This window comes from Ambystoma mexicanum, chromosome 5q (assembly GCF_040938575.1).
Source record: "Ambystoma mexicanum isolate Mex_15411 chromosome 5q, UKY_AmexF1_1, whole genome shotgun sequence".
In the NCBI taxonomy this organism is placed as follows: Eukaryota; Metazoa; Chordata; class Amphibia; order Caudata; family Ambystomatidae; genus Ambystoma; species Ambystoma mexicanum.
In genome coordinates, this window is record NC_090933.1 from 1,401,387,102 (window position 1) to 1,401,407,803 (window position 20,702).

Sequence of the window (20,702 nt, forward strand, 5' to 3'; positions counted from 1 at the left end):
TCTAAACAATACGATTATCTTACATAAATACCATCAGATAACTCTTTTAAAATGTTTAAAATCAACTCATAAAATGTCTTCATGTGAAATATCAAATTAATATCATTCCCTTCCATCAGTCTTTGCCATATTATTTCTATCTTATCATCTAAACAGGAGTTCTTGTATCTTGTCAAATATTTTTCACGCAACTGATTGAGGCATTCACAGTAGCATATCAAATGTTTTGCAGTCTCAATATTTGCCATTCCACAAAATCTACATAATCTCAGCATTCTGTCACAAAAAGAACATCCAATTTCAAAATAGTAATGAGCTCATTGAGTGCAACAGAAATTTTTATCGCAGATCTTGTATTAATGAAAGCAACCAGCAGTGGTTAATTTTGCATTATGCAAAAACAATGCAGATTCTTTATTAATGATGGCTAGGCACCTAATTCTATTCAGAGCACGTAGGGTGAGTGTTCCATGCTCCTTTTATCTTAGAGTCAGCAGGAAATCCATTGTGTAGTGTAGCATCATTTGGGCAGCTAGATGTACAGCTGAAGCAGAGATCTGGTGCTCCAGCAACCAGAACAATAGTTGCAGCAGTACCCTACATAGGGGCAGGGACCGAACATACTCCTGTGTGTTGAGGTAGTGCATGGCCACTGTGTTGTTCGTCAGAATGAGGACGTACATCCCCTTGATGGAGGGATCAAAGGCCATCAGGCCAACCTGACTGACCTGCAACTAGAGCCTGTTGACATGCCACCAGCATTCCACTGGTGATGGAAGGCCGCTCACCTGCAGGACCCCCCATTGAGTGCCCAAACCCTTTAATGACACATGCATGACCACCTGGGCTTGGGGCCACAGAGGCCAAAAGGGTTCCCCCATCCTCATGTTCTCTATGCTGGACAACCAAGACAGGTCGTTGGCCACTGACCTCAACACTTGAGAATTTCCTTCATGGCATCGAAGTACTGGAACCACTGATCCCTCAACAGCCATTGCAGGGATTGTACGCGCAGTCTGGCCTGTGGCACAAGAAACATGCAGGAAGTCCTGAGGCCTAAGAGGAGGAGGAAGGAAGCCGCTTGGTAAAGTGTTGTGGCTCTAGAAGACCTCTACTATTTTCCTGACACCAATGACTATTTCTTCAGGGGGGTGGAGGGGACAGCCTTCTCCACACATGTATCCATGGCTGAATTGGAGCTCCTCTGTTGGTGTGAGGTGGAACTTCTGGAAATTTAGGGAGAAGCCCAACTGTGAAGCAGAGAGCAGGTTTCCTCGAGCTGCGTCGATACCTGCTCCAGAGACTTTCCGTGGATCAGCCAGTCGTCCAGGCATGGGAATACATGAACACTGGATCTCCCGAGGTGCGCTGCCACAACTGCCATCAGCTTGGTAAAAACCCTGGGCGCTGAGGTTAATCCAAAGGGGAGCACCTTCAATTGATAATGAGTAACTTTTAAAAAATCGCCTGTGCCTCTGATGAATTGGCACATGAAAGCAAGTGTCCTGAAGGTCCAGCGACAGCAACCAGTCTTGAAGTTACAGAGCCTGGAGAATTTATTTTAATGTCACCATCCTGAACTTGTCTTTCCTCAGGATCTTGTTCAAGGCCCTGAGGTCCAGGATGGGATGCAGTCCTCCCCCTTTCTTGGGTACCAGAAAATACCAAGAGTACCAGCCTGATCATCTCAGTTTAGGTGGCACCTCTTCCACGGCACCCTTCAATAACAGGGCTCTCAGTTCTTTCTGGAGCTCCTGTTCTGGTGGCTGTTGAGGGCGAGGTGGTCTGTCTAGAGGCAAGGTGGTCTGTCTAGAGGAAATCTTAAAAATGGTAGACAGAGCTGCAGGTCCCAGGTGTCAGAGGTTATCTCCTTCCACCTGACCAGGTGCTCGTAAATTATCACTCCAAAAGGGGAAATATGTTGGGAGAACTCAAATCGACTTAGTGGGAGCCGCCGCCCCTGCCGCTGATGCAGTCTCCTAGCCCCTAGAGGCCACTCTACCTTGTCCGTGATTCAAGAGACGCCCCTGAACTTGCCTGGCTTGCAGAAGCTGTGCCCTCTTTCCAAACAGAATGTATTACCTGTAGCCTCTTTGCCTGGAGAAGAAGCCGAAAGATTGCTTTGCAGGTTGCTGCACAGCTAAGCCCAGCAACCAATTCAGAGTCCTTGAATTTCTCCAAGGATTCATAGGCCTTTGAGCCGAACAGGTGCTCACTGTAGAAAGCTATGTCCATAGGTTTTGCTTGGACTTTTGTTGAGACACCTGAACTGCGGATGTCCCATTGCATGGCCAACACAATCTGCAGTGTCCCGACTGCAGCTCTTCGCATGCCACCTCCTTGTCATTGTCAACGTTCTGCATGAAATCATCCCTCATTTCACCAGCTGGAAGGTGTTCTGCAGCATCCGCTATGAGTCTCCACAGCTTGTGAGAGTACTTTGTGAATGCGCATGATGCATTTGCTGCCTTCAGGGCCATGCTACCTGCAGCAAAGATCTTTTTGGCCAGGGCATCCATCTTCTTGGATTCCCTATCTGTAGGCAGGTTAGAGGAGGATATGGAGGGTCTAAAACTCACTGTAGCGGTTTGCACCACTAGGCCTGGTGTTGGAAGACAGAAAAGGCAAATCCCTCCTAGATGGCTGGTGAGTTTTGTATCCAGAGCTGGTGTGGAGCAGGGCAACGTTGTACTGGGGCCTGAGATTGCTGTGTAAAAAGGTAATGCCCTTTCTGTTTGCTGTCCCTTATATAAGATGTCTGTTAGATCATAGGCTGACAGGGGTTTTGCTAATATGCCTAGACCCAAAGGCCTCTACTTCCCTCTCCACAGTCATTTTGTACTGTGCATTAGGGTGATCATAAGGGCCGGCCTGTTGAGGATCTAGATCAGGAGATGTGTCTAGCCCACTTACGTCATGTAGCCCTTCAGCTGCAGAGAACATAAATGAGCAGTGCTTTCTTTGTTGTTAACCGGGGTCCTGGTTCTAGAAAGTAGAATCAATATAGGAAAAAGGAGAAAAACCAGGCTGTCAGCCCCTTTAGACGCTCAAGGGTGAGAACCTATTGGCAACTAGAGATTATTCAACTAGCTAATGAGGATCACACTCATAATCGTACAGATAAAACAAAGTTTAATTCAAACAAACATAGTGTTAAAATGTATACAACAACAGCACAGCAGGTCACTGTTGTCAACCATTCAGACAAGGGTTTACGTATCATGTCCTTAGATGTTGAATCAAAAAATATAGATCAATGTGTAAATAACAATTCTAAACACATTCCACTGCCCTTCAGCTACATAAAGCAAATCTGCATGGTCAGTGAAAAAAATAATCTCCTCCAGTCACCCCACCCATATGCTCGAAGCCAAAAAGCACTTGGTCCCGTTCCTCATCGTAAATCGACCTCACTGAGTCTTAAAATGTCAATCGGGATTTGGGGATACAGGACCGTTTGACTGTTAGTGTCAATGGCGTCATTTCCACCAGGACTATCGGCACCAGTCCCTCGGGCCCTTTGGCGCTAGGGTTGGTTTGCAGGTCTTTGTGGTCGAGCATGAGGGAGTAGGACCAGACTTGGTAAGCTTGGCGCTGGTACCTGCGGGTGAAAGTTGGGCTGTATTGGCCTTCAGCGTTGAGACCAGAGTTGTACCTGCTGTGGCCGTTTTAAACATCTGTGATATTTGCTTGTTGAATGCCTCCCACTCTTCCTTCCACGTGCCTGGGTCGGGCAGACCTTACTGCAATCCTCCAATGAATCGCAGTCTTGACTGTGTCGATGGCGTCTTTTTTTCTTATGGGACGACGGGGAGGATAAATGGCTTCGCGAGTGCGAACGGTTCTTCGCCTTCTTATATCGCCTGTCTGCCTTTTTGGGCATGGGGCCTTCAGTCTCTTGTCCCGGCGACATGACGGTGGACCATGCTGTACACTTTGATGGAGGCTGCGCAAGCACTAATTTAGCCGATCATTCCCTATGGGTTTTTGGATTCATTTGCTGACCGAGCCGCACTCTTTGATATTGATCTTTTCCTAGACACCACACGCAGATGCCATGCAGGTCAGTGATTGACATCTGAGAGTGGCAGTCCTGGCAAAACTTGAATCCTGAAGTCTTAGGAGGCACTTATCGACGCTGATATTCTGAGTACCCCTAGACAACCCCTTAGCATCTGTCCCAGCCTATGGACTCATTTCTGATGCAATGTACACTTCCTCACACAAGCCCACCTTTACTGTAGAGAATTGGTGAAGCTGAAAGCTTACTTTAAAAAGGTGTAGCATCTCTGAAGAGATTGTCCATAAAGGTGACAATATGTACATATTTTTTTATACACTGGATACTTACCAACTTGAAACTTTGTTCAACACACAAGCAACCCAATATCCCCACAGTTACAGGGAACATACAGCCGTTGGACTTAGTGAAATGTGCACAGAATACAGATACAGTTACTACTCACCTCGTTGAGAAATGAATGTCACATTGTACATGTAAACCTGATCAATATATGCCCTGGTTACGCTGACTGCATCTGGTTTAATAGACCACAGGGCATTCAAGGCATCCTGAACTTCACCTTCAGTGGCTTCTGACGAGAGTGGAACTAAAAATGAAAATCAAATTGATAATCAAATAGACATTAAAAAAGGCTGAATGTATACAAACAATGTTTATGATGTCTTATAGTGACAATCCATGAAATGGCGTTCTACATGAGATGTATCTTTCTTTTAACAAGCTGACAGTAGTGGCGTGTTCATTCACTAGTTAACCTGAAGTCAAAACCTCATCAACAAGGTTTAAGTTACTTGCCTGTAACTATTGTTCTGAAGCATGGGTCTGGCATGAAATCACATGCTCATGAGCTGGGAATCCTTGGTAAAAGAAAAAACTGTTTCACTTGAAAACTGTATTGCTCCTCCAAACCAATCACTGTCCTCTAGGTCATATTGCCCCATCGAATGACAGTCCTCTGTCTAAGCTCCACCCCTGGTGGCCTTCTTCAGAATTGGTAAGCACGTAAAGTGGCAATATGAACCAAGAAGAGCCACAGAGGGGAAGGAGGGAGGGTTTGCATGTGAACCCATGCCAGACCCATGCTGGAGAACAATAGTTACAGGTAAGTTACTTTAACCTTCTCCAGCATATGGTCTGGCATGGATTCACATGCTCATGAATAACGATTACACAGCAGTACATGCACACAACCACAGGAGGTGGCAAGGCTCACCAGAAGTAACAAACACTCACTCCTGGAACAGACTCACCTCAAGTGAACAGGTTACGTAGCACCGCTTGGCAGACTCGGGGCTCCTTCATGGAATCCTTGCTAATGCAGTAGAACCTCATGAAGATGTGTATAGACCTCCACGCAGCAGCCCTGCAGAAGTCGAGTGGGGGGACACCAGAGAGAAACGCCATCGTTGCTGGCATAGCACTGGTGGAGTGAGCTCTCGGCTGGCCGGCAGCTAGCCAGTCATTGACAGTGCATGATGCAGACGAAGAGCCACCTGGAGATGGAAGCCTTCAACAAGGCCTATCCATGATTCACAGGTCCAAAACTGACGAACAGCTGAGAAGTCTTCCAAAAGTTTTTCGTACGTGCCACGTAAAACTTCAAGGCATGAGCAACGTCAAGAGAATGCAAGGACCACTCCGCTGGTGACGACAGATTCGGGAAGATGACGGGCAACACCAAAGGCTTGTTGAGGTGGTTCTCTGATGGCACCTTCGGCATAAAGGTGGGCTGTGTAGGCAATAGCACCTTAGAAGTATGGAAGGACAAGTATGGTTGCTTGAACGACAGGGCCTGTATCTCCCCAATCCAACTGGCTGAGGTGATCGCCACGAGGAAAGCCGTCTTCCACGATAGAAACTTGAGCAGAGCCTGATGCATCGGCTCAAAGGGAGCCCCCATGAGGTTAGTCAAAATCACATTGAGTTCCGAAGCGGAGGCAGGAGCCTTCACCGGTGGTAAAGTCCTGAAAAGTCCTTTGAGGAACTCCTCGATGAGTCTGTGCGACCGCAGAGAAGGCATACCCGGTGCCCTGGTGTAACGGGATATGGCAGCCACGTGCACCTTGATAGAAGCATGAGCCAGTCCAGCCTTGGGCAAGGAAAGTAGGTATGATGAGTGCTGTGGGGCAGTAACACGCAGATGGGTAATCTTCTGAGCTGGGCAGCACACAGAGAAACGCTTCCACTTATGGCCATAGCACGTCAACATTGAAGAGGCCATGGTTTTGGCCCGGATGTCCTTACAATCCACAGGTAAAGAATAATGTCCAAACTCTAGGGCTGCAGGAGCCAGGCCCTGAGGTTCAGCGACGATGGGATGTAGCAGGTCTGGATACCAGATTTTCTGTGGCCATGCCAGAACGACGAGTATCATCCTGCAGTGACACTGTCTGATTGTGTTGATCACACATAGCAGGAGTGGGAACGGAGGAAAGGCGTATAGGAAATGTCCCTACCATGGGAACGAGAATGCATCCCCCATGCTCCTCGGCTGTGGGAACCTGCTAGTGAACTTCTGACACTTGGAATTCATCACTGTCGCGAAAGGGTCAATCTGGGGTTGGCCCCATTCATGGAATAGAAGATCCACTTGGTCCTAGCGAAGCTCCCCCTCATGGCAAGAACATAGCTCCCTGCTTAGTGAGGCTGCAATGGTGTTCTTGGTGCCCGCCAGGTGCAAAGGGAAGAGAAACATGTCCGGACGAATGGCCCAGTGCTACAGATCCTGGGCCTCCCTGTAGATAGCCGGAGAGCGCGCCCCGCTCTGCTTTCAGATGTAGACCACAGTAATGGTGTTGTCCATGAAGATCCTCACCACCTTGCCCCTCAACGACGGCAGGACCTGAGGGCCCAGAAGACGCCCCGAAGCTCCAGGACGTTGATGTGAAGGGTCTTTTCTTCTGGCAGCGAGAGGCCTCGGGCCTGAAACTGTCCGGTATGAGCTCCCCAACCTTCCATAGAAGATTTTGTGGTGACTGTTTCCTGGCAAGGAGGGACTTGGAATGGGTCCCCTTGCATGAGAAGGGAGCGCACTCACGACCACTGTATTGCTCGTCAGAACTCCTCGTTGAGGGGGATCTTGTCCATCCAGGATCCTGAGACTTGCAGCCACCTCGCATCCGGAAACTAATGTAGAGGCCTCATCTGTAGTCTACAAACGAGGACAAAGTTGATGCAGGAGGACATCATGCCCAACAGGGACTTGACGGCTCACGCAGTAGCCGACCGTGCCGACGGCAGGCGCTGCACCATCCCTAGGTTGGCTACCACCATCTCTTCTGAGGGAGATGCTAGTCAAGCCACTGTGTTGCGTCGTGCTCCCAGATACAGAGTGTTCTGCGATGGCTCCAAGCAGGACTTTGGATAATCCCAGATCCGTCAGCAAATGCACAGTAATTGCTGTGTGCTGGCTCGCCAGAGCATGGGAGCGGGATCGAACTAGCCAATCGTCCAGGTAAGGGTAGACGTGGATGCCCTTAAGATGAAGATGCACTGCCACCGGAGCCAAGCACTTCGTGAACACCATCAGGGCCGATTTCAGGCTGAAGGGAAGTGCCTTGAACTAATAGTGCCGCCCTTGGGCCACAAACCACAGGAACTTGCAGTGCTTCTGATGGTTGGGGAGGTTGAAGTAGGTGTCTTCCATGTTCAGAGACGCCAGGTAGTTGCCTTCCTCCAGTTGGCTGAGCACGTGCTGAAACGCGACAATCCTGAACTTCTGGGACTTCAGGTACGTGTTGACCTGTCACAGGTCCAGGATCGGCCTCCACACTCCTGTCAACTTTCGGACCAGAAAGTATCTGGAGTACACCCCGGAGCCCTGGAGTTGCTGGGGAGCGGATTGTATCGCCCACTTTTTTTATCATGGCTTAGAACTCCTGCAACAGCTGTGCCTAATGCTTTTCGTGTCGAGCTACAGGGGGAATACAAGGACACCTGTGTTGGAACTCCAAGGTATGCCTGTTAGGCAGAAATACAAGCAGTACCCTTTGGGAACACTACACACAATTAAGACTGCAGGTGTAAGCACAATCTCACCTTTGGTATAAGTCTGTACTGCACAGTTTTGTGGAAGCAGGGCTGAGCAACCAGGCTTATCTCCGAAGCAAAGCTCCTACCTCTGGTCTTGAGACATAAGCTTTTAGACAGTTGGTCTGAAAGACTCTGGGAGCCTCCTTAGGATTGCCTAAGTCCACCAGATAGTTGACCTCTCCAAGTTTTTCCACAACCTTGAAGGGTCCTATCCATTTGTCCTGGAACACCCTCTGCCTTGTAGGTACCATAACTAAAACTTGCTGTTCTTGAGTAAACTCAACCATGTAGGCCTTCTGGTCATGCCAATGCTTCACCAGAGCCTGACCTGCTTTCAAGTTATCTGATGCTTCTGCCATCATGTGTAACATTCTCCTCCGGAGACCTATCACATAGTCAATGACTCTTACTGGCTTGGGGGAAGGAGCACTCTCCAACCCCTCCTTAATTAGGGCCAAGGGACCTCTAACTGGATGGCCGTAGAGAAGCTTAAAGGGGCAAAATCCAACTCCCTCCTGAGGGACTTCTCTATAAGCAAATAGAAGGCATGGCAGTAGAAGGTCCCGATTTCTCCTAAGGGGTTCCTCTAAAGCACCTATCATGCTCTTCATAGTACGGTTAAACCTCTCTACCAACCCATTTGTCTGGGGATTGTATGTAGTTAAGAACTTGTAAGTCACTCCACAGTTCTTCCACATGTCTTCATGTAGTGGGACATACAATTGGAACCCCTGTCAGAGATGACTTCCTTAGGAAAACCTACCCTGGTTAAAATACCAAGAAAGGACTTAGCAACAGTCTGAGCTGTAACAGTCCTCATAGGTATGGCTTCAGGGTATCTAGTAGCATGGTCTACTACAACCAGGATAAACCTGTTGCCTGAAGAGGTTGGAGGGTCTAAGGGACCAACAATGTCGATTCCTACCCTCTCAAAAGGGACTCCCACCACTGGGAGAGGCACCAAGGGTGCCATATTCTTGGCTCCACCCTTGCCAGATGTCTGACAAGTGTGACAGCTCCTACAGAATTTATCTACATCAGACCCCAACTTAGGCCAGTAGAAATAAAGAGAAAGCCTTTCCTTAGTCTTCTTGAAGCTGAAGTGACCAGCCAAAGGAGTCTCGTGGGCTAACTGTAGGAACTGGTGTCTAGTCTCTAGAGGCACTACAAATATCCTGTAGTCCCCTGGGATAGACTCAGTGGGTTAACTGTAGAAGAGGCCATCTTCTGGTCGTCTGAAGGATCCAGATCTCCAACAGGGGGGAAGGTCTTCTTCCAGCTCTGAATCTTCAGCAGCTGATTCAACCAGTCCTGGTTGTTCCTCACACTCAGCTTCAGCTGGTGGAGTCGTCACAGGTGTGACTTTGGACAGTCCTTTCGGGGATGTCCTTGCAGGTACCACAGGAGTGCTTGTTCGCTTTTTCTTGGAGTTTTTAGGTTTCCCCTTTTCCTCCTTTTTCTTTGAAATAGCAGTCAGTAAATCCTGTGGACTGGGGGTTATAGTTTCCTCCTATAATTTCCCCTAGAGATCCTTTTAAGGTACTCTCTCTGGCCTTCCATGTCTGCTCCTGTTTCCTTTTGCTAGGAGGCCTGGGGGTGCTTGATACAACTCCAAGAGTTTTTAAGCCATTCCTCAACAGGACTATCCCAGGTACTTATCGCTTCACACTAACAGGTTATCTTGACAGTCATGTCATTGCACTGGATGAGAGCTGGTAACTGTGGAAGCATTTGGACAAGGCCTCCAGCAAGCATAGTGAGGTATTTGGGTGCATTAGCAACATCCTCAACCTTGAAAAAAGATTCATCCACTACAGTAATGCTGGCCCAAGTGTCTCTGATAGCAGGGGTCTCCTGACCATTCACAAGTACACTGTCTTTGTAATATTCTTTGGTGTTGTCTGGGATGGAATTATAGACATCTAAGTTCTGTTGTTCCCACAGACCCAGTGACACTAAAGAAACACTGGCTGAGATTCTCATGGGTTCTTCAGCCAGTTGGTCCACTTGCCATTTGAACTTCTTCCTCTGGGGAGAAGGCTAAGGAGACAGTGTGGATCCCTGAAGGTTTACCCTTAAATCTGGGATCCCCTTTCACATGGTCAGTTGACCCACAAGCAAAATATTTCCCAAATGTTTTGATAAATGGGGGTCTGGCCTGACCTCCCTCTGGTTTAGCACCAGAGGTTTTACTAGCCTGATTCGGTTTCCCAGGTGGCTTACCCTTCTTATGTTTATGGCCCTCTTTTGGATTGGAGGTATTGGAATTCTCTTTGTTATCTTTCTTGTGCTGTTTTCCCTCATCCTTCTTCTGAGTAGCCCCAGAATCCTTGTGAGTAGCCCTGTTGGCAACCCACAAGTCAGCAGCCTTTGCTAACTTCTTTGGATCAATTTTCTTGGAATCAGCCAAGTGCTGTCTGAGCTCAGGAGAGCAGGCATCATAGATAGACTCTAACATGAACACATTTCTCATACCTTCATAAGTGTTAACTCTGTAACCCTTAACCCAACCATCTAAGTTTTTCAAACATTCACAGACCCAGGTATCCCAAGGGGCACCATCATGCTTTTTGAGGTTCCTAAACCTGTTAAGATACTGAGAAGGAGTTTTCCCAAACCTAGCTATCACAGCCAGTTTCACATGTTCATACTCCATCCTATTTCCCCCACCTCCATTACAGCATCAGTTTCAACCTTGGGTAGCCTAGACAAAAGCCAATGAATCAGCTGACTCCCTGAATCCCATAGTTATATTTAAAAGCAGCCAACCAATCCAAAATATCAAGCTTAACCTCATACATAATTACTGCATCTTTGGGCATGTAAGGCCTCTTAGGACTGGAAGACCTAGAAGACTCGTGGAGAGAACCATTCTCAAGAGACAATTTCTTCATTTCAAGAGCATGTTGCAATTCCATTTCACTTAGTTTAAGTTCTTGATGTTTACTTTCAGTTTGTGCTTGGAGCCTGTTGAACTCTAACTCAAGTCTCATCTTCTCCAGAGAGTCAAACTCTGGACTCAGTGCTGGACCTGGTAGGGTCCCTGTGGCTAAAGGTTGAGGCCTAAGAGCAGGTAGAGGTGCAGTAGGGCCTACATATTGAGACTCCTCTGCCTCTTCTAACTCATCAATAACATTTGAGTTGGACTCTGAAACATTATCATCCTCATCATCATTTGCCACATTTGCTGCAGTAGTAGGTGTTCTTAGACTTTGAAATTCCAACAATCTTTCTATCAATTAATTATTTTTGCCTTTAACAGTGAGGTTCCTAGTTTTACACATTTCCTTTAGTTGATCAACTGTTAAAATGACTAGGGCCTCCTGTCTGTAGCTATCCATATCAGGCATGATAAAACAATTGCCTTTCTAGTGGTGCTTAGCCTTGTGAACGTTATTTGAACAACAGTAAGAGCATCACTCACAATGTAACAACTATACTTCATCCTCACCACTTGCCACCAGTGTTAGGCAGAATTACATGCAGTACCCTTTGGGAACACTACACACAATTAAGACTACAGGTGTAAGCACAATCTCACCTTTGGTATAAGTCTGTACTACACAGTTTTGTGGTTTCAGGGCTGAGCAGCCAGGCTTATCTCAAGAGGGATGTGAGTGTACAAGGTGTTACACAAAGGACTTGCAATCACAGTGGTTCAAACAAACACTTACTCAAGGTTTCTTGGTAAAACAATATTAATTTATTTACACAGTCATTTAGAAAACATTCCACTAGTAATAAGCAGCTAAATATCACACTATAATACACTCCAGTACCAAACCAATACTTTTCTGAACAAGTTAGGATCCCCAGAATTGAGAGCAAAATAGCACTTCAATAACTTTAAAAATTCGACTAAAAGACACTAGTTATAAGAATGAAATACAATTACTTTCTTAGGCAGGGCAAATAGTTTCATTTCACTACAAGAGGAAGTTCAATTGAATAAGCCTGTGCCAAAGTCAATGGATCAGTGTCTTGGATAGGATAGCACAGTTCTGGTAGTAAATGGTTAAGTCTATGCCAATGTTCTGAGAAGTAGTTTGCACGAAAAAGAGTTATATGTCAGATTAGGAGCGAACAAGACTCAGAGTTGGGAAAGTTTCACAAACTTTTGCTGCGGCAGAGAGGATTTCTCAACCGCGTTTGCACAGTACCTTGCTAATGAAGAAAAGCTGTAGCTGAGGCAGTTGTTCCCGGCAGTTCCTGGAGATCTCGCTGTTCCTGGGCCTCAGTCGTGGGGACAAGAGGGAGGACGTCGAGAGGTTCCTGTACTGCACGGAGACGGTTCCACAAGCTTGGCAAAACGTCGGTTTAAGGTGCGAGTGCCTTAAAGTCCACAAACTGGTATCCTTCTCACTGGCTATGCGGTTTTCAACAGCACTCAGAAGAAAATTCGACCAGTATGGAGATGGTTTCCAGGTGGCTTGCGAGTTGATTGTTCCCACCAGCTCAAGGGAAGAAGTCGTCCTTGAAGGGGCTTCTCTGTCCAGGGAGTTCCAGGCTATTCGGACCTGCAGCAGGGCTTCACCGGGCAAACCAACGGTCCAGGCGTTGCAGCAGTCGTCTTCCTTCAGCTCGTCTTCGGTTCTTTCGTTCCAGTGGTCGACTCTACCTTCCAAGTCCCAGAGACCTGCCTTTTAAACAGTTTTCTCCCATTCATTCAGCCTAGCTGCCACTCACCCAGCAGGGTGGCTGTCCTTGCCAGGCACAGTCACCCAGCCAATCATGCCAAGGTGCATTCAGGTCTCCTAGGATACTAAACACAAGGAGTTTCAGTCACCTCCCTCGCTTCCTGTCCACCCCAGACACTCAGGCGCCAGAGGTGGTCTTCAGGACTGAAGCCCGCCAAAGGCAAATGAACAAAAGGACCAAACCTGGTGTCCTAGAGTCAAACACTAGAAGGACCTTTCCAAAAAGAAATGGTGAAAAAAGTCGGTCAGAACCTGTTTTCTCAGAGGGGGCTCAACGCCATCTTGGAAAACATGGCTCCGGTGGATTTTAGCTACCGGAGCGTTTAAACGGGTCACGGTCGGGAAAATCATGGTAATGCCACCAGCCATTCTGAGAGGAAAGGGTAGCATCTGAGTGCTACATGAGTTTTCTAGGCATAGGGAATACTAGGTATTCCCTCCAGCACTCTGCTGTAAGGCAGTGTGTGCTGGGTCTAGCAATTTAAAAATACTAGCAAACACAATTTAACTTTACATTCACTGGGAGACAGTAGTCAGTCCCAGCGAAGGTATTTAAACCTTTGGGAAGTCTGAAAGACATCCCTGTGCCACTGCACTGAGGGTGCTGTGTGACGCACAAGAAAAGATGATGCCTATGTAGTTGTCTAAAACTCCATATCCAAAGAACACAAAAGTAAAACACACATCAAAATACATGAAAGAGTGGGAAAGAAATGCTCACACTCTTTCCAGGTAAAAATTAAAGTCCTAAAAATCCAGCAAAGTTGCTGGGGGTCTCTAAGGTAAGGGAAATTAGCACATTTATGAGAATTCTACCTAACAATACCACTGTCCGAGAGCATCCAGCACCCATCTGTCGGTGCTGATGGTCTTCTAAACGCTGATGAACCTCGCCAGGTGGGCTCTCACCGGGGTGCACAAGTGGGGAGCCCCAGTCCACAGCCGGTTCAGACCTGTTTACTTGCATGGCCCTGCGGGCGGCGCCAGCTCATTCCTCCGCTGCTGTATGCCTGTGAGGGACCTTTGTATGCCTCCTGAGTCATGGAGCCAGAAGGCTGCCAATAAAGGGTTGTGTAGCCCTTAGAGGACCTGCCAGGTTTTCCCTTTGAGAAACGAAAGGACGGCGACTGACATTGTGCAGGGTGCCCAGCGAACGTGCTGTCTCCATGTCAGTCTTGATGATTTGAAGAGACTCATCAACCATCTTGCCACACAGGTTTTCTCTGTCGAATGGCATGTCCAACACCTTAGACTGAATGTCCAGCCTGAAGTTGGTGGCTTTCAGCCATCCCTGCCGATGAAGAAACACCCTGTTTCCCATCTGACGGAATCCGGTGTCCGCAATGTCCACCGCCACTGTGATGGCATTGTCCGAGGCCACCTCTCCCTCCTGGAACAGCTCAAGAGCTTCTGCCTTCTTGGCATCAGGTAGGAAGTCAAGAATAGGGCCCAGCTTATTCCAGAGCTCCCAGTCGTAGCATGACAAAATGGCCAGTGCATTAACGGCCTTAATGTTGCTGGCAGACGTACAGATAATCCTCTTCCCCATAGCATCCAGCTTCTTCTTCTCCTGGTCTGGGGTACCATGGACGAGGACGATGGGTACGCAGAGGGTTTCCTGGCTGCGGCTGAGACCACAGAGTCAGATCAAGGCTGGTACCTCACACACTTGGGGGTGAGTCCGGAACTCTGTATTTCATCGCAAGCATGTCCCGCTTAGGCGGATGGTGCTCAGATTCTTCAACAGCGCTAGGCCTTCATCCCAGATATCATCCAACAAAGGAATGGACATGATGGTCCTCTGTCTGGACTTGCAACGTTGATAAAGGAAACCTTCCTTTTTCGTCACCTCAGGCACCAGTTGACAACGTTTGGAGGTCCTGGACATCATTGAGTGGAAGGAGCTGACCTCATCCGGTAGAGGGGTTCTGTGTGGGTCATCCGCGCCTGCTGGTTCTTTGTCCACTGGCAGAAAGTCATCAGCCTCATCGATGTCCGTCGCTGTAGCTGCCGTATCTGTGCCCGTGTCATTGTGTGTGCGGCAGGATCCCATTTTGAGTTGGGATCAAATCCTGAGGCGGAGGAGGTGGTGGCATGTGAGTCGTTTGGAGCCTTGGACCAGCAGGGTCCTTTGACTTGTGTTTGTGCCTAGAAGGACTTCTGGAATGGAGTCATGGAGGACTTCCAGATGGAGCAGGGACCGGTGTGGGCGACAGTCTTTGCTGAATTTCTGATACCAGCGTGTGCAGCTTGGTCAGAATGTCCAACAAAACGTCCCTGGGTTGAGGTGTAGAAGGAATGATCGGGGGAGGCCCTGGGCTGGTATGCCTCTTCTGGAGAGGTAGACGATGGGGTTCAGGCCGCGCTACCCACCTTCCAACAAGGTCCCTGGCCCCCTTCGTGGTCAGAAATAGTAGCCCTTGGGCAGGTTGTCACCCTCATCGGAGCTAGTATAAACATTCCCTGGCACACTTGGTTCAGCTCCTTGTTCCATACCATTCCTAGGGGTTGTTCGAGCCCTACTCCCTCACCTCTCCTGAGACTTCTTGGAGGAAGAGGCTGATGCCCCCTTTCCAGGGGTCTTTGCTGAAGCCGTGGCAGTTACCTCACGCCGTGATGGTAGGGACACCCGCGGAGTAGCAGCCGTGTTAACTGTGGGCATCACCTTCGCTGTCTGCCATCCTTTTGAAGCAGTAGTGGTCGTCGGCGCAGACGTTGATGGGGTCGTCGACGGGGTGGCTACAGCAGTCATATTTATGTGGCCGTTGATGATGCAGTTGATGATGGTGCTGTCCTGGCTGGTTGAGACGTCGATGGAGGCAGAGAAGGGCCCACCTTGGATTTCTCCTTTGTCGGATTGTCCGGTGATGGCAAGCAGAGTTTCGAAGGGGTCAAGGACTTTCTCTTAGAGTGTTTGACCCTCGCCAGGAGGCTCACTGTGGATGTGGTTGGTGACCTTGTCTTTCCCGATTCGGGACCCGTAATAGCGGCGAACCGAGTGGGATCCGTGGCATGTGGCCTTGCCTTCTTTTGGACCTGCGTGGGCACGGCATCCTCAAAAGACCTCGGCCTCTTATCTGAGGGAGTTCGATCATGGAACCGGCCAGTCCTGGGGGATGCATGACTATGACCAGAAGCCGAATCAGAGGCCTTACCCGATTTTAACCATGCCACCAGCCTGCTGTAGCAGTCCTTCTTCGCCTTTTTGGAAAAACTATGGCAGACCGTGCATCCCTCCTCATCATGGTCCAGATGCAGGCAGTAAAGCCATTTTTTGCTGTTGATCATCCACGAAACCATTGCTTAGGCCACATTTCGCACAGAGTTTGAAGACGTATCTCTTCTCCTCGGTCCTGTTACTTTGTCTATTTTGTGTTCATGTCAAGGCCCGATGCCTGCGGGCTTTCGGCGTTATAGAAATAAATAAATAAAAATAAATAAATGGTGAAAAGGCTCTAAGTAGGACCAAACCTGGGCCTTCTGATGAAAGATCCTCGATGTCGTTTGATCTTCACCGACAGCGGATCCCTACTGCCGGTAGTCGACCGATGAATCCAGAAATCGGTCAAAACTTTCAAATTTTACCAAAAAACACAAAATATTAGGATAAAAGCTCAGAGAGCACTAAGAGGACTCCCAACACTGAAGTGTGCAATACAAATCTGAAGCTGGCCCCAAGAGGTGGAGCGTAGGGAGAGGACTGTCATTGGATGGGGGCAGTATAACCGGGAGGACTGTGATTGGTTTAGAGGAGAAATACAGTTTTCAAGTGAACGTGAAACTGTTTTTTTTTTGCTGCGTGATGAGCATGTGAATGAGCATGTGAATCCATTGCATTGTTGAAGCAAGGCATATTGAATCCTTCTGTGTCCCCATATAACACGGCCATCTACATTGTGAAGAAAGCAAAGTGGAGGATGGTCCTGGATTTGTGCCCCCTCAATATTGTTGAGGCGGAAATCCTGGTGGTACCAAATCCTGCTACCATTCTCTGTAATATCCTTACTGGGTCAACACACGTTCACAACGTTGCCCCAGGGTAACTGTGAATCTCTGAGTGTTTTTCAACAGGGTGGTTCAAATGGATTTGGGGAATTTACATGTGCCCAGTACAGTAATAAAAGGAGGTGGATGATTTGCTAGTTTGTAGCACTTCAGAAGAGCAACGTCGAGGAAATTCAATAGCGCTCCTCACCCTGCTTGCGGAGAAGGGGTATAAAGTGGACAAAGAAAATGTGCAGTACTACCAGAAGGAGGTAGTATATTTGGGGCATGGGATATTGCCCCCAGGAAGGAAGGTAATGCCAGAGAGAGCCACTGCAGTTCAAAATACACCTCAACCGGTCACGGTGAGAGAAATGCAGCACTTTTGGCACTCTGTAACTATTGTAGATCTTGGAACTTGGACTACTCTACTTACATGAGGCCCTTAATGCAGGGACTTCAGTGCAGAAGGTGAAGGGTCCAATAGAATGGTCTGAAGAAATTGTGACTTGCTTTCAGGAACTCCAGGCTGCAATCAGCAATGCTCCTGTCTTGGCAACACCAAATTACAAGAAACCATTTTATATCTTTTCTAACTTAAACAGGCACGTGATGACAGCAGTCCTGGCCCAGAAAACATCACTAGGCCATAAATCATTAGCATAATATAGTGGACTCTTTGACCCATTGATGCAGGGACAGTTCCCTTGTAAGCAAGCTTTAGCGGCAGCAGCTTTTGCAATTCAAAAGTCTTCAACCATTACTATGGGTTGCCTGGTGGCATTGTACGTGGAGCATGCAGTCTTTGCGATCTTTGGAAAATCCAAGTTGACTTTGACGACCTAATGAGTTTCGGCATATGAGGTTAATTTATTGAATGCATCCATACATCCTATATGGTGTCACCTAGTCAATCCTGCAAAATTTGTAGCGAAGTCAGTGAAACCTGATGACATTGTCCATGATTGTGTGACATATGAGGGGGAAGAGGAAGAGAGTGTTAAGGAGGATGCTTTGGAGGGAGCTAAGGTACTTTTTGTTGATGGGTCCTTGACAATCAATCAGGACACTAGTGAGAGGCATACGGGTGCAGCCGTTGTGGGCCTTGTGGATGGGGAATACCAAGTCAGATTGAAAAAACGGTTGCCTTCGCATTACTCTACGCAAGTGTCAGAAATAGTGACACTGTAGAGGTTTTAGAAATGAGTAAGGGTAAGGCAGTCACTTTTCATTCTGACTCTGCATATTTAACATCCACTGTGCATTCAGGCTTGTCAAGTTTGCAGAGAAGAGGGTTTAGGAAATCTGACGGGACCCCTGCACAGCATGCTGCACTGTTGTCCAGATTAATCAAAGCGCTAACATTGTCCACAGAGGTTGGGATCGTAAAGTGCCCTGCACATACTAATCATACTAACTCACTAGCACTTGGAAATGATGCAGCAGACAGGGTGGCGAAAGAAGCTGCATATTTGCCATTCCCAGATCCCCAGAAAATGTAAACTGTGTCCCAGCAGGTACAGTTGCCAGCTCCTTACACTGCAGTTCCTTTGCTTCAAATGAAAGAAATGCAGAGAAAAGAACCTAAAGAGGAACAGGAGCTTTGGGCAAAGAGAGGATGTGCTGTCTCACCCACGGATTTGCTCTGGAGACAGGAACTGACGGGGAGGATAGTAATGCCTGTCAAACTGCTTCTTGTGGCTCTAGAGCTACTACATTGCCTGTCACACACTTCTCAGTGACACATTCCAGCTGAGCTCCAGGAGGGATGGTTCATACCAAACCTCCAGGATCAGGTAAGTAGATTTTATAGGAAATTGAATTTAATCCTGGAAAACACCATGGGGTTGGTAAGGGGAGTTTTGCTGAGGTCCTCTGGGCCACTTTGGGAACTCCATATTGATTTTGTGGATATGCTTCTGAGATGTAATAGTTACTGGTACCTTATAGTTATAGTTTGCCCATTTTCCCGATGGCTTGAGGTTGGTCCTTGCGTACACCCTGATGTTAAGTCTGCAGCAACATTTTTGGTGAGGGGGGTATTTCCACTGTGGCCAATTTGTGAGGTTCTGATGTCCGACAATGGAACCCACTTTTTGTATGCCTTGTTCTCAGAAATCACTTTGCTCTTGGGGATCAAGCACTGGTTGTGTTCAGTATACCACCCACAGGCCAACGAGATCGTGGAGCTGTTAAATGGAGTTCTTAAGGTCCATTTGTCCAAAATGTGTAGTAATTTAAGCAAAATGTGGTTATATTGTTTGCCATTGGTTTTGTTTTATTTGAGGAATTAGCCAGGAAAAGATCACCACCTTAGCCCTCACGAGATCGTGACAGTGCGTAGAATACACACACCGCTCTCACCTGCACGCACAGCATCAGATGCACATAACTCAGCAGATGTCCTGGGTGAGGGTATTTAGAGAGTACCTTAGGGCCTTAACCAAAAGTGTCAAAATTAAATCTACACAGGTTGTGTCTTCTCACCAACAGCCTACAGGAGGAAGCGGCAAAGAAGCTGACGATCTGCACAAGCAACTATTTGTCCCCACGGACCTGATCTTTATTTGTTCCTTTGTGCAATGCTGGTATAAGCAGCGTTTCCATGGCCTGCACTTTGTGATTTTCGCAACTCTGACTGCTGTGAAGGTGGAGGGCAGCAAGAGCTGGGTCCACATCATTGATGTACGATGGGATACTGGTCCCCCTCCACCGGCACAGGAGCAGGCTCAACGTTAAGTATGCCCTAGGGATTCGCAGTTCATTCCATTGAAAAAGGGAGGAGTGAATGAAAACCAGGGATTGTTATTTTTCAAGAAGAAAACTTTGGATTCATAATTTATATTACAGTGATTGTTTATGTGTCTTTCTTGTTTCTCTTGCCATCATGTTCAAAGATGGCAAAGACTATGGATGTGACTGGTTTAAATGTATCTAGTATCATATAATTTGATGATATATTATTGAGGCCACAAAGGAATGCTGGCGCTGATTTCCTGGGCAGTGAGGACAATCTAAATTTAGATCCAATAGTAGACACACATGATTTTGCAGCAGATAATGTATGATCGGCCTGATGAAATTTCAGATAGTGCAAGAGCTAAGACATAGATAAGGAAGGGAGGGAGAGAGTGGGAAGGAAATGGAACCAGACGGGCGACTACTGAATTAGGCCTGATGAGATTTCTGGTAGAGCCGGAGAAAAACAAAAGGTGAGGGAGAAGGGTGCAGAAAGGGAGGGGAGGAACAAAACAAGTGACTATCATACTAGGCCTGACAACATTTCAGATAGTGCTGGAGGGTGTGGGGGAGGAAAACAACAAGTAAGGGGCTGGGGGAAGGATACAGACAAGGTTGCTATCATACTAGGTCCAGGGACAATTCTGATAGAGTAAGTGCATAGAAGAAAGTAAGGGGAGGAGGGGAGGAGATAGGAAAAGGAGGGACAAAGGGAGAGGAGGAGAGAACAGAGAGTAAGCAGTCAAAAAGAGTGGAGAAGCAAGAGGGGAGAGCGAATACAATTGCAGAAGACAGTAGTAACACATAATGTTGCAGGCCACGATACAAGATGAAGATGGGAACAGCATGATTCAGGGCCACCATGAGTACAAGATGCAAAGGAAGTCCAGCATGAGAGTTGAGAAAGGGGAACGCACCGTGAACAAATGAAGTCCATAAAAGTCAAATCCAGCATTGGCCACAAGACGGTGATGGTGAAACCGGAATGTATCAGGACAGACTCCTGCAGAAGTAGGCTGGAGGTGGGGGAGGGGGAGCAGGGTAGAAGAATCAAGAAAAATAGGCAACACCTGTGTACGAGAAGGGGGGGCACAAGGGAACATCACAGGGGGGCCAGAGGGGGTGTGGGATGGCCTGTGGGGACAGAGGGAGTAAACACATGTTGGTGCATGCTTACCTGCTGTCTGAGCAGGAGTTCAGGCCCTGGGTCCTCCTGGTCCAAACAG

General features: G+C 47.7%; 1 protein-coding gene across 1 annotated transcript in view; it reads right to left on the reverse strand.

Moving 5' to 3' along the window:
- Positions 1 to 2,225: 2,225 nt before the first annotated feature.
- LOC138498457 (fibrocystin-L-like) overlaps positions 2,226 to 20,702 on the reverse strand; it is a 252,505-nt gene continuing 234,028 nt past the window's right edge. The window contains exons 6-7 of the mRNA XM_069622207.1: positions 4,467 to 4,610; positions 2,226 to 2,536 (exon numbers count right to left, since the gene is read on the reverse strand). Coding sequence (XP_069478308.1) covers positions 2,226 to 2,536; positions 4,467 to 4,610 — 455 coding nt within the window. The remainder of the gene's footprint in view (positions 2,537 to 4,466; positions 4,611 to 20,702) is intronic.